At 35.6% G+C, this 14869-nt stretch overlaps 1 protein-coding gene across 1 annotated transcript in view; it reads left to right on the plus strand.

Annotated features, from left to right (window-relative positions):
* The window catches only part of LOC122352388 (talin-1-like), a 66609-nt gene that overhangs the window by 18534 nt on the left and 33206 nt on the right, over nucleotides 1–14869 (plus strand). Inside the window, 18 exon segments of the mRNA XM_043249801.1 lie at nucleotides 1180–1342; nucleotides 3623–3720; nucleotides 4101–4230; nucleotides 4624–4776; nucleotides 5096–5238; nucleotides 5539–5666; nucleotides 6164–6205; nucleotides 6207–6222; nucleotides 6530–6634; nucleotides 6722–6877; nucleotides 8275–8376; nucleotides 9274–9350; nucleotides 9466–9646; nucleotides 9819–9932; nucleotides 10765–10873; nucleotides 11022–11154; nucleotides 11156–11228; nucleotides 12022–12120. Of these exon segments, the coding sequence (XP_043105736.1) occupies nucleotides 1213–1342; nucleotides 3623–3720; nucleotides 4101–4230; nucleotides 4624–4776; nucleotides 5096–5238; nucleotides 5539–5666; nucleotides 6164–6205; nucleotides 6207–6222; nucleotides 6530–6634; nucleotides 6722–6877; nucleotides 8275–8376; nucleotides 9274–9350; nucleotides 9466–9646; nucleotides 9819–9932; nucleotides 10765–10873; nucleotides 11022–11154; nucleotides 11156–11228; nucleotides 12022–12120 (1989 nt within the window). The 5' untranslated portion in view covers nucleotides 1180–1212.

Here is a 14869-nt window from a genome sequence, read left to right on the forward strand (position 1 = left end):
TGACCTCAACACTGCCATGCACACTAGATTTGTGACAGTGCTCTTTTGGTTACCCTTACAGGAAATAAGCAACTGGTAAAGTTTTAAAGGACTCATATCAAGCAACATAAAACGAATTAATCCGTAAATAATACATAAGCGTTATAATAAATTCATAATTAAATAATACATTCATTTGTGTAATTTTTCTCATCTTTGCGGTGAAAATCCACAAATAGTAAACAAAATATAAAAAGCTACAAATGTAATTTATAGGTTATGCACCAACATGAAAATGTAATTTTATGAATGACGAATATAGGTATAATTTCCTATAATTTCCTCCAAGAATTCTTTATTTTTGTTTCTGACCAATGATTGGCTCCTTTTTTTTTTTTTTTTTTTTTATAGGTTCTGCGTAATGTCGATATGCAGGAGAACTATGTTTGTCTTGTTTCTTCTTTGCTTTAACAAAAAATTCAGTGTCTTCTCACCTTTGTGTTCTTTTTCTTTAAATGACAGCTAATCTTCATCTCATCGTAGTTCACATTTTCCATAGATTGTGGTGCATTATAGCTTCTATCCCACATCACTGTTGTTTAGTCTCTGCCAGCATTCCTCTGATTCACTGAGGTATTTTCCCAAAGCTGGGGATTTTTTCTTGGGGATGTACAAGAAAGGATATGGAAAATAGAAACACCAAAAACTACTGAAGTAGTTCTTTAAAATACAGTCTTTGCCTTTCATGCAACATTGGCTTCGTGTAGGACACTCTCTTGTTTTCTCGCTGGTGTTTTTTCAGATTTGGGTTTTCTGTTGTGGTATCATTTATGTGATTGCATCTTGCAATGAAAGCAGGGTAATTTTGAAGTAGTATTAGTAGACGTTTACGTAGGCCTTATTTGATCTATTAAAATAGATCCTTAAGTAAAAGGGAAAAAGGACTTACTTTGTTCCTTGTTTCTGGTAAAATCTCAGAGTGAAATCGGCCTCTAACAGGGCAGTTCATCCTGCCTGTGTCTTTTTCTCACGCGTAATTGGATCAACAACAGAAATGCGTGAGAAGACAAAATAACTATACGTTACCTTTTCATTGTCCTGCAATCTACAATAATTCCTCCAGGTTTGGTTAATCATGAATAATGTCGTCCTGTCAGCTTGAAAAGAGTGTTAAGAGTTTGTGTGGTGTTTGTTTTGCAGGAGTAGCAGTGGCACAGTCCCGTAGTGTCAGTCATGGTGGCGCTGTCGCTGAAGATCGGGGTGGGGAATGTGGTGAAGACCATGCAGTTCGAGCCCTCCACCATGGTGTACGACGCCTGTCGCATCATCAGGGAGAGAGTTCCAGAAGCACAGCTCGGCCAGCGTGAGTCCCATCACCTGAAAAGTGCCAAATTCAGACCAAAAGCATTAGAAGCTCTCATGCGAATGGCAGTGTTATTGAGCATTTGGTGGCAGAAATATTCACAGCTCAACTATAAAATTTAAAGCACAGTTAGTAACTTGTGTCATATTTACAGTATCATGTATCAAAATAATGAAAAAAATCATTTTGGATAACGCTCTGGTATAGGGACCAATTCCTACTATTAACTAATTCTGCATGAGCATTTTGTACATCCATAATCCTACCCAATACCCAAACTTAACAACTATCTTACTAACTATTAATAAGCAGCTTAGAATTTGTAGTTTGAGGCAAAATTTACTTAAAATTTGGCTTTTTACGCTGGTGTGTGTATTCTAGGGATCTGCACTAAAACATTGTTACTAAACAGCTGCTCAGTAACATTTTCATGCATTTTTAAAATAAAATAAGAAAAGTAATATAATAATAATGATCTTTATTAATAACATCTTTATTATAACACTCATGCACAGTGTTCCAGTTGGTATCTGTAATATTTTCAAATGTTTTAAAAGGGGGTCTAGAATATTTCTAAGGAAGTTAAATATTGCTTTTATTTTTTTACTTTTATTTTTGGAAAAGCTCGATAAAACAGTAAAAAGCACATTTTAGCTATTTAATTTATGCAATTATTAAAAAAATAATTATCAAAATGTATGGGGAAAATGCAAAAGCCGTGTTCATTATTCGGTCCAGTGATTCATGTTGTTTGGCTTTGGCCAAGAATTTTTAATTTGGTACATCCCTAGCGTACGCTCATAGAAAACAACGCGTTTGAATTTTAACGATGTGGCTTTAAAATCTCCAATTAAACAATAGCAATATTATCCAGAATGCACGAGTACCCGAGTAAAACATTGAGTTGAAACCACCATCACTAAAACCCATCACACCACATAAAATTTGTTATCAGACGTTAAATCAAATCAGTTTGACTGTTAGTCTTCCTCTATTCCACGTTTAACAACCTCTCTCACATTTCATAAAAACTTAATACATTGCCTACAGCTGTCATGGGCAGCAACACTAGTCAAATTAACAATATTTGGCTAAAATCCCAGCATAACATCTCTGATTTTGAATTCCTTTTTAGCGTTTGTTCCACCCAGATTCTTTCTTTACAGAGTAAACTAACTAAACTCAAAATCAAGCATAAATCTAGTTTGTGCTGCGCCGCTATAATGGGCCTGTATCAGGGTGCGGCTGGGTCCCAGCTTGTTACGTAATAGTCCTCGGTACCACTCTACATACTTGTCTTAACCTGTGAGCCATTCGTCTGTTTGACAGACCGCTTTCGTCCAAACTCAACAGCTTATGTGGAATGTGCAGTTGTCTTAAATAGCTCGTCTGTCGGTGTTGCAGCATTACATTTGGAGGACGCTATCTAATCCAAGGAAAAAGCTCAAATTCTTTCTTGGCATCACCAATGAAAATTATAGTCAAAGTGTTTACATAAACTGAGCAGCAACCTGGGCCCAATTTTAAGTAAAACGGTGTGTATTTTCTAACTTGACCTAATCACTTAAGAAAGAAAATCAAAGTTTCTGGAAACCAAACAGTGTCGCTAGTGCTTGAAACTGGAGACAGTAGTTGTTTTTTTTAAATCTCAAACATGCAATTTATGTAGAGCTCAGCAAGTTGAAGTAATTGTTTAACAATAAATAAGGTTCTTTCTAATAATAAATAAGGTTGTTAGGAGTAAAACCTGGGAAATTTTACAGTTAATTTTTTCCATTTCCTTACCACAGCAAAAACTACTGGTTCAAACATTATTAAGTAATCAAATCGATGATAATAGCTACAAATTAAGTGTAAGTGTGAAGTAAGTAGCTTAAATAAACACAATAAATCAAATATGCAAAGAAAAGAAACATTTGGGTATGTGCACAGAAAACCATCAATCAGACAGCAGGTGAATACGAAAATTATTATTATTTTTTTTTTTTTTTAAACACCCATTTGCATCATGCTTTTTTAAATGCAGAAATGTGCTCTGTGTGAATGGTCCATAAAATAATTAACCATGTTATTAACATTACATTATGTAGCAATTACGCTACATTATTTTTGGTGTGTATTTTGAATTATTTTCAAGAATGATAAGCATTAAGAATCCTGTATTTTTAAAATTCAGGAAATTATGGGAAGCGTTTAGTCAGTGCCCCTTCCTATTTTGACGGTCTTATCAGGTTGTAAAATGCAGTCTAACTGCGCGCTAACTCTTCTGTCTTCTTGCAGCCAGTGACTATGGCCTCTTCCTGTCAGATGAGGACCCAAAGAAAGGTATTTGGCTAGAAGCAGGCAAAGCCCTGGACTACTACATGCTAAGAAATGGGGTGAGTTTAGAATATTTTAAATAAAACATCAAGATGTGATGCTCGTTGTTTCTATATTTTTACTGGGATTGTCTTGAGGGGAATGAAATGTTAAATTAGTTTGTATTTGAAATGAATCCATGCATCTGTAACTGGTAAAGCATGGTTCTAGTAAAACCAGGGTCAAGTGCTAATTACCAGTGTATTGACTGTGTATAAAATGTAATTAAATTACTTTGTAGCATCTGTCAAATTAAAGAATGTAAATGCCAACATTATTTGTAAAGACAGTGTTATATTAAAATTATATAAGCATGGTAGACCTTAATACAGCAGGTAACCTAGTGAACATAATTCGTTGGGATTTATAAAAGATTTTCATTAGAACATGCATTTTTTAGGACACTCTGGAGTACAAAAAGAAACAGAGACCCCTGAAGATCCGCATGTTGGATGGAACTGTTAAAACAGTCATGGTGGATGACTCAAAAATCGTCAGTGACATGCTAATGACCATCTGTGCCAGAATAGGTAAGTTAATGTCCGTGTTATATTATAGATGGATAACACTTGGATTGGCTTACAGTGCAGAAGCATAGGGGTACCACAAGGTTCAGTGATAAGACCGCTGTTTTTCTCTATATACACTGTACCACATGGGATAGTCATCCAGTCACATTGTCCCTGTTCTCACTTGGTATAAAGATACATTTTTTTGATGATCCAATAAATAGTGGCTACTGGTAAATATAGGTGGAGTCTACATTTTGTGATCAGATTACTAAAACTGCATTTGGGTGTAGCCAGTAGCGCTTTTTTTAAATGGAGGTAAAAAATATATTTAGAGGTTTTATAAACTATTATGACCCTTGAGGAGCAGTTTGAATGCAGTGAGAGAGTAAAACACTTGTTTTTTTTTTTTAGGCATCACAAACTATGACGAGTACTCACTGGTGCGTGACGTGGGAGAGGAAAAGAAGGAAGAGACCACAGGGACACTGAAAAGAGACAAGACCCTCCTGAGGGATGACAAAAAAATGGAGAAGCTCAAACAGAAACTTCACACAGATGATGAGCGTATGTCACTTCCTCCTCCTGAATAAAATAAACATGCTGTTTGCCATTTTAAGAAACAGTGTATTCTCGACCTGTTCCCCTTTCGTAGTGACAAAATGCATTATTTTTAAGTATTGTAGGTTCTTGTTGACTGATTTTCTTCACTCTGTGCTTTGGCTAATCTATTTAAAAAAATACATATTATTGAATTTCTTTTCAAAATCCCAAAATGTAAAGGTTTTTAAGATGATGAGAAATGAAAATTCAGTCAAGCTTTTACATGTGGATGATATTTTGGAATCTAGTTGAATTCACTGATGTCAGAGCTGTATTTGAACAGTGAATTGGTTGGATCATGGGCGGACTCTGCGAGAGCAGGGTGTAGAGGAGTCTGAGATGCTGCTTCTCAGAAGAAAGTTCTTCTACTCGGACCAGAATGTAGATTCCAGGGACCCGGTACAGCTCAACTTGCTCTATGTGCAGGTAAACGCCACAGAACGTCATCTTTCAATCAAGGTCATTTGTAAAGAAAAATGAAAGAGCTTGTTTCGTTTTGGATCTGAGATTAGCGTTTGTCCTTAGTGGCGAAGCATTCTGTCAGTTATTTCTGTGGCATTTAAATGGGTGAAGCTACTGTACACTCAGTAAGTCTCATTGGTCTAAAACCAGTCTACGTAAAAGTATGTTAAACATCATTAATGGTCCGATTGGCTGTAATTGTGATGGTTTGTGCATTGCTTCACTTTTAGTATACACATTTATGTACCGTATGTTGTATCCCAGGCCCGTGATGACATCCTGAATGGCTCCCACCCCGTCTCTTTCGATAAGGCATGCGAGTTTGCTGGATACCAGTGCCAGATCCAGTTTGGAGACCACAATGAGTCAAAACACAAACCTGGATTTCTAGAGTGAGCTCAACACATTTCTGTTTATTCCCATCTTGTACAGCATTCATTCCTTAGTTAAGTTAAGTTTGCCATCAAAACCAACAGATTCTGCATTTTTCAAGCTGGATGAAAACAGAAATGCAAGCAATTAAGTCAAATATTGGTTTATTTGCATAATTTTTTTTTTCTGATCATATTTTCATATACAGTTTTTAATAGTTTAGTTATAGCAGCTGTTATGTCTTGTCTTTGTTAACAATTTAATCAGGAACAGAGTTTAGGAAATTACTTCTGTTTCTATGAATAATTAATGGGTGCATGGTATTTCAAATGTTGTTTTTTTTACATATTTCTATATACACAGTACATAAACATATATTATTTAAGCAAAAGCTTTTATTTTGGAAGTGGTTGACAGCACTATTTTATACACCAGATCCCTGCACAAGCTACTGCTTTGTTCGCCAATCCTCAAAATATTAATGAATGTAACATTCTCGCTTCACGTCTGTCTCCAGTTTGAAAGAATTCCTGCCCAAAGAGTACATCAAGAACAAGGGCGAAAAAGATCTTCCAGGTAAGGTTATGCAAATTATTTGTAATTTATCAATTTTATCCAAAGCATTGTAACATTTCTTGCGCACTTTCTGTATGAATATTTAGATTAGTTGTGGGCTCCGTGTCTCGCCTGCCCGTTGACAGCAACATTGCTCTTTTTTTGCTGTTTGTTCATTTTAATAATAAATAAAAAGACAACAAATAGAATACGACTTAAAATGCTTTAAAAGAATAGAATTGAGAGTGCATTTTTTTTCAAAGCCATGTTAGATGCGGCACTATGGGCTATATGAGTTTTAATAAAATTATGAACTCGTATCTTTAAGGCACACAAAAACTGCCAAAACATGACCGAGATTGAGGCCAAAGTCAGCTACGTCAAACTGGCCAGATCTCTAAAAACCTATGGAGTGTCCTTCTTCTTAGTCAAGGTAAATATCTTACGCCCTATCCGAGCTCTAACATTAATAAATGGCTCATGCTTTCCTTGTTAATTGTAATGTTTATTCTCTTTACAGGAAAAAATGAAAGGAAAGAATAAGCTTGTTCCACGTTTGTTGGGCATCACTAAAGAGAGCGTAATGAGAGTGGACGAGAAGACCAAAGAAGTGATGCAGGAATGGAGTCTGACCAACATCAAACGCTGGGCGGCTTCTCCCAAAAGCTTCACCCTGGTACCAACACACTCCTCTAAACACACACACACACTGTGTTCTGATAATTACTCACTCTGGACACTGCGCATGACGATGTACGCTAAGGGTGGAGTTTCTATGGTTCGTTTCACAGCTCTGTGGTTACCGTTTCAGTCTGATTTGGTCAATTTTGGAGATAATAAGGATCGTTTAGGTGATTAATATAATAATACAAATCACCAAATATTTCAAGGGTTTACGCTAAAATGAAAAGTCGTTTGTGTCCATCCTTTGAAAATCAACTTAACAGCAATGTGTCAAAAAGTACAGAACTTTGTTGAAATGAATTGTAAGATGAACTAAAGTCTTTGGAATGACAAGTGAAGTTTGTAAACGTGACATATCATGAAAATCTGAAAAACCATTTCCAGGTTTTAAGCGCTATAATCAGGTCCCCATTGCGTTTACCAACCAAGGAAACATGAATAAGAGTAACCCAGTAACTTTGTGTAGTAAGCTTTTTTTCTGCCAACTGAGTGCGTCTGATCTTGCTCAAATATAATATTACCATCCCTTAATCTGTAAATTTCCACCTGCTATCATTTTAATTTCACAAGCAACAATGGTTACCAAGACAAACACAGAACACTATTTAGGGTCATAATCTGAGTGTTTCTGTTTCTACTCAAAATAGGCATTTTCAAAATGATATAATAAATAATCTGTAGGGTATTTTGTGCTAAAACGTCAGACACGTATTGAGGACACCAGAGACTTGTATTACACTTTGTAAATAAATATTTTTATTTCAAATGTGTTTATTTGAATCGTATATTGGTATGTTTTAATTTAATATTAGCTTTTCATCAACAAACAAACCTCCTTTTGTTCTTTCCAAATCCCAATTTGCGAAACTAATAATGCACACTTGCAAGAATGCTAAAGCTGCGACAGACCTTTAATCAGTTCCTGTTTCTTGTAATAGACGAAGCTGAAGCAGTAATCAATGCTGAACACTGGATCCAGGAAGTGACATTGTTCATGGATCACGAAGCACAGCAGTAGTTCACTATTTAGACTCTGGCTGCAGACGTATTGATTACGTTAAATTAATTATTTCCGTCCTACAGCTCTCTGTTAGTAGACGCTCAGACTCAATACATTTTGCAATTTTTTTTTTTTCTTGCTGCACAGATTTATCAAACTTGGCGAATTAGGTTGGACCATGCCTGCTTGGTAATTTTACGATGAAATGTATAAAAAAAATTGTGGGTTTATTTATTTTATTTTTTTTCAAAACCTAAAACAATTTTTGCTCACTTTATATAGCCTAATATATGAATGCACAATTCACTTCTCAATAACAATGAAACACCAAGTTCATTAATCATTATTTTTGTTGCCTTATTAAGTGTCATGCTACATGTTTTCTTCAGGACTTTGGAGACTATCAGGATGGTTACTACTCTGTTCAGACCACTGAAGGAGAGCAGATTGCACAACTCATCGCTGGTTACATCGACATCATTCTCAAAAAGGTAACATGGCATGACCTCATTTGTAAAATGCAATAAATCATGTGAAGCCTGACAACTTATTTTTGTTTTCACATTTTTTGGACACGTGAGACTAGCCTTACCCTCAGAAAGAGTGAGGAAAACCTTTTAAGGAAAACATTTTTAACTGGATTTGATAAAGTTATCAGTGTTTTCCATTTATGATTGTTCATTTGGTGAATGCTGTACACATTGTGCTTAATCATTTGCGGAGACTGATGCGTCATTGTTTTTGTTTTTTCTTGTGAAACCGTTTTAATTACTTAATAAAGGGTTTATTCAAGTCAAGTATTATTTGTATAGTGCTTTTCGCAATACATTTTTCATTGTGTTAATATTTACAGCATCTTAGCAGATTGGAGTTGTGTAATATTGCAATCAATATTGCAATCAAGGTTATATATATATATATATATATATATATATAGTCTTTATGCTGTTATGAGGGTTTGGCTCTGGAAGTCTTCTGCTGATCGCACATAATCACACATAATCTGCTACTGCAGGTATTCAATGACTCTTTTGAAGTCTTTTGGATTTTGCAATGGCCAAGCACCCCTGACATAAACACACTTCACAACCACCATGCTCCTAGTTTCACATTAACCTCTGTGACCGAGAGAGAGTCAGATTTGCAACTCATTTAATAGGCTTTTTTTCCCACCTTATCTTGTCTGTCTAATTTTTAATGCTTGTGTGATGGGTCTTTGTGAAATTGCTGCTGCTGGTTTTCTGTGGTGTGAGAAATTCCTCAACAAACCTTCATGTTTAACCAGCCTAGAGAAAGATACAGTCTGATCTGGCAACAAAGTGCTTCATTCAGTTCCTGCTCTCAAGTATCTTTGTGCCTGAAACCTTTTTTTTTTTTTTTATCTGCAGAAAAAGAGCAAAGATCACTTCGGCCTGGAAGGCGATGAGGAGTCAACTATGCTGGAAGACTCGGTATCTCCCAAAAAGTGAGTTCTAGTGTGCATGAAAGTAGCATGGTGTTATTTTATCAGCTTGAATATGTCGCACATTGTTTGAGCTACACCATTCAATCTAATGGAAAACTGTGACATTATGCTCCAGGTCAACAGTTCTTCAGCAGCAGTTTAATAAAGTTGTGAAAGTGGAAACGGGCTCCGTTGCTCTGCCGGCCATCATCCGCTCTGGTGCAGGTGGTCCAGAGAGCTTTCAAATGGGCTCCATGCCACAGGCCAAACAGCACATCACCAGTGGGCAGATGCACAGAGGACACATGCCGCCTCTGGTCAGATATACAAAAACACAAACATACCTTTGGAACAACCACTGAATGTGAAGGATTGGCTTTGCTTTTGATACGAATATGAGACACGTCTATGGAGTTGTGATCATTTTAGCTGTCAGCACTGTTTGTTTGGACCGTACAGTGAGCTGTCTGTGTTCTCTGTGTTTTGCAGACCTCAGCTCAGCAGGCTTTGACCGGCACCATTAACTCCAGTATGCAGGCGGTACAAGCAGTTCAGGCCTCTCTTGATGAGTTTGACGCCCTGCCTCCACTGGGCACTGATGCGGTGAGATGAATTATCTGCGGAAATACACTTTACGATAAGGTGTCAGGTGTTAACATTAGTTAATAAATTAATTAATAAATTAGTTATTAATTAAATTAAAGGTAAAGGTAAACAATGAATAATGCATTTAAAAATATTTATTAAACTTTGTCGACATTAGTTACTAAACAATATTGTGTATATATATATATATATATATGCACACAGAAAATATGTTTGTATATTTTGTATACTAATATTGATGATATAAATGTATTATATTTTCAGAATATCCTACCATATGTATATTTATGTATACATTATAAATATGCACAGTAAACGCATATATATTATATACACACATGTAAAGTCATTTTTGAACTGATCATGCAGAAGGTAACACTTTAGATCAGGCACACTATTAGCTGTTATATATCCAAGCATAGTGACTGTTTATTGATACTTATAAAGCACATATTAATGTCTTATTCTGCATGACCGTATTTAAGATCCCTTAAACCTACCCAGTATATATTTTAACTATAACATCTACCTCACTTGGTGTCATTTAAGTAAAAACATCTGGAGTTTATAGAGGAAAAAGTCTTATTTAATAATGAATATGTATTGTGATACTGAAATATGTCCCAGTGATATTGACATTTTAGATTAAGAGACTTTGATAGGGTTCAGAAATTATATTTAAGGAGATTCTGACTAAATAGAAGTGGGACCAAAAGGAAAAATGTGGACAAGACTTAATAACAAACCAATATGGATTAACAATATAGTGAGGAATGTATATCATGTGCTCAGTATATTAATGAACATCCCCTCTCTCTCTAATGTTTAGGCCTCTCAAGCATGGAGGAAGAACAAAATGGATGAGTCCAAACATGAGATTCATTCTCAGGTGGACGCCATAACTGCGGGAACTGCCTCTATGGTCAATCTGACTGCAGGTGACACTAGTCATCACTTTTTATTGGTGCTTTATCAAAACTAAAAGCATACTAAAACAAGCTAGTGGAATGCCGGATATTTGAAAAGTCATCTTTCCCTCATCGTTTGGTCATGTGGTAAATGTTTCTCACTGAACGTGTCTGTCAGGAGACCCAGCAGAGACGGATTACACCGCTGTGGGCTGTGCAGTCACCACCATCTCCTCCAACCTGACCGAGATGTCTAAAGGTGTGAAACTGTTGGCAGCGCTGATGGAGGACGAGGAGGAAATGGCCAGCAGCTTTGGGTGCTGCCAAGAACCTGGCGTGCGCTGTGTCCGATATGCTCAAGACCGCTCAGCCCTCTAATACTGAGGTATTACCCGAGTACAAACATGGGATTGGGAATGAGGCAAACAGTTGATGTGGTTCATGTAGCAGCATTGGCATTTAGTGGTTGTGTTTAAAAGAATATTCCACTTCCAGAATAAACATTTCCTGATAATTTATCCACCCCCCATGTCATCCAAGATACTCACATCTTTCTTTGCATGATCCAAGCTAAGTAATAGGTCTTATTTAGCTCATATGTACTCCGTGCACTCCTAAAAACTCTGTTCTCATTTACAAAATTGTCCTTGACCTTCTTTGCATGTTAATTTTGTAAACACTAGGCTGGTATTTCTGCAGCAATGTAGGGATCTTGAAGTTGGAGGAGGGAATAAGATTAAAGTTTTTCAATCTGGTTCTCTTAGTTTTTTGGAAGAAATCTAAGCTTTAAACCTAAACAAACTTCCATTTGGGGTCAATAATATTTTTTTTTTTTATGTTTGTGAAAGACATCTCTTAGGCTCACCAAGCTCACATTTAGTTTATCTGAAACATTTAGTTTATCTAGTTTAAAAAATTACAATTTAAGAACTGTTTAAAATTAAAATAATGTCACCATCTCTTTGGATCACTTTAATGAATCCTTGCAGAATAAATTGCTTTCAGTAAAATCTTGAAGAACAAACTATAAAAAAAAGCATGCAGAACAGTACTACAGCTAAAGTTTAACACCTGCGTGTCCTTTAGAAAATGCTAATAATTGTGTAAATATGAGCAAATACTGCTTTAATGTTGACTTTGCTATTTTGGTATGTTAATATTACTTTGTGTGTCTTCAGCCACGACAGAACCTCCTGCAAGCAGCGGGTAATGTGGGTCAGGCCAGTGGTGAACTCCTGCAGCAGATCGGAGAGTCTGATGCTGATCAGCACTTCCAGGTGTGACACACACGCACACACACACACACACACACACACTGATGATAAGACTGTAACGCATTAACCTGTGTTCTCATCAGTCTGTAGGTACAGCAGCATTCACACACTCCAGACGGACACGCTATAGTCAAATGCTGGTAACAACACATAGAAAGAGCAATTCGTATTCACCAGCCAATCATACTAATGAAACCGTGATCATTATTAAATCAGTCATTCAGTGATCACGGTTCGATCTGGATTGTGATGAACGTCAAATAGCCTCACTGAGCCTGTCATAATTGTAGCATATAAGATCATGGTGTGGTGACGGGTCTCTGTATTCTCATCCATATCCACTGGAAATCAATTATTTCATTATTCAAACTGTTTCTCTGCATGATAGATTTCATCATTTAATTGTGTCTTGATTCTCAAAATTCTGTTGTTTTTGTGCATACAGACCTTGTAACTATTAGTAATGAATCTGGGGTTTTTCTGTGTACCATAAAGCTAAAAGCATCTAATATATTTATTTTGTAAAGCCTGATTTTAGAGCTTATGACAGCCACTGTAACATTTTTCTAATTGCCAGTTACTTTTACTACAGTAAAACATCTATCATTTTTAGTAATTGTTTTAGTAATCATTAGTGCTGCACTCTATTGGAAAAAAATTGACATTTATGATGCTATATATTGCAGTTTGGAAAAAATACAGGATTTTAAGGTTATTAACAGATAACTGAGTGCTAGCTATATTTGAGTTATATTTGCAAAAACAGAACTCTTTTTAGTAAATTATGTTTCAATTGTTAGCTCAGATACTTTTTTTAACCTATGCAAAATAAACCATCGGAATGCATGATTTAAAAAATGGTAAAGATTTTTGAAAATTGTTAAAAACAATAACAAATGTTTTTGCAAATGAACTCTTCATTTGGAAATAATTGATTATTATAGACGTATTGGGGTTATTTTTTGGGGGAGTGCATCTGCATAGAATAGAATAAAGGCTGGAAAATTTAATAAAGATGTTCTTTTAACGTGATTTAAGACAAATTTGGGTGTTCACGTAGATTTAATAAACCTTTGCCATTTGATAAAAGCTCTAAGCCATACCACAAAATCAATTTTAGTTTGATACAACATTCTGCAATAATTTTAATGTGTAATTGTGTCATTTATGTTGGTCCGTGGAGCTGTTATCTTCTTTTCTCGTCAGTGATGTTATAAGGTCAAGGCTTTGCAACCTTTTGAGATATTTTATCTCCACAGCCCTTTAACGCATCCCGTATATCAGTGGAATAATTCAGATACATGATGTGTTGTGCGATGAGATATCAAGTCAAGCCTGATTGTGCAAATGATGTGAGCTGCAGTATACACTTTTTGGAGCACAGCGGTGTGTGCTGAAGTAGTTTGTGTTAAACTAAAATTAAATTAAATTAGGGGATGTTCTTGTTCTAGAAAGCATCGGTTTTTCTGGGTCTGTATTTCTATAAAGAGACATTTTTTACATTTTACAAGTATCCTCTATAAGCTGATTTTGTCAGTTTTTAGACTTACATTAGCCTACAATCATGTTAAAAGGACATTGACATGATATTTGTATTCCATATGTGTGGTTTGGGCTAAAGCTGTAACAGCTGAAATGGCTCTGAATGCCTTGGAAGTCTCTTTTGTCAGCTCTACTGTGATAATTTTCGAAAGAACTACCCTATGCTTGGTTGGAAACGTCTTATCACTTTTCACACAGCCGAACTGAAGGGAAGTTTTGTGCTATAGTCGTGTGCATGTATGAATGTCCTTATTTGGACAGAAAGATTATCAGAGATAGTTTAATGCATTTGGTAACATGAAGTTTAACGGACAATTCTAGTGCCGCCCTGCCCTCTTGTTTTTGTACAACACCGCTTGTTCTTTATTCCTGTTCTTTAAATATTTGTTTATAGTACAAAATTTTCTCTGCTGATGTGGTACACAGTAAATAAAAAGTATTTATTAGCAACTTCTTTGCTTTAGTATTGTCTCGATACTAAAATAATTTTCATAAACTCAAGGGACATGCCAACAATATTTTGAGAATGACCTTTATCCTGCATGTAAATGAGCTAGAGCATGTGTATATAGTGCGTGTTAGTTGATCTATTTCTGTCATTGCCGTATTTCACTAATGATTCTTCTGGTCTTCATTGTAAAAAGAGTACATATATTTTAGAATTTCAAATTGAGCAGTTGTCCTTTAGAATAGATTATAGGATGTGTCTCGTCAGAACTGATCTAAGAGTCACTCTAATGCAACAAAGTAAATTATTTTTATATATAGAAATAGAAATTGCAACCAGATTTTCTTTCCTGTTGAGAATGTAAGTGAAAGTGATGCTATATGGCTTCTCGGATAATAAGGAATATGATTTTGTCCTGAGGAAATTGATCAGATATTGGAAAGGGAGCTTCGCAAGCCAGATGTTTGCTGCAGACTTGCATTATGTGAGATACAGTATATTATGAATGGAACAGGTCTGGAAAAACTGGGGGTTCAAAATTGTGAGATGCATGTGATTTTTCTTCCATGTTTTAACATAGCAAAAATTAGACCAAACATCCGTGTGACATTAGAATGTTTTGAAAATCATAAAATTATTATTGTTTTGAACAACTATATTGCTGAAATTCAAATGCTATTCAACTTTTTTATCAGATTTTTATTAATAAAATGGATAGTTTGGGTAACATGCAGTCAATTCAAAATTGTTTCATTTAGAAAA

Source organism: Puntigrus tetrazona, chromosome 10, assembly GCF_018831695.1.
Source record: "Puntigrus tetrazona isolate hp1 chromosome 10, ASM1883169v1, whole genome shotgun sequence".
NCBI classification, from domain to species: domain Eukaryota; kingdom Metazoa; phylum Chordata; class Actinopteri; order Cypriniformes; family Cyprinidae; genus Puntigrus; species Puntigrus tetrazona.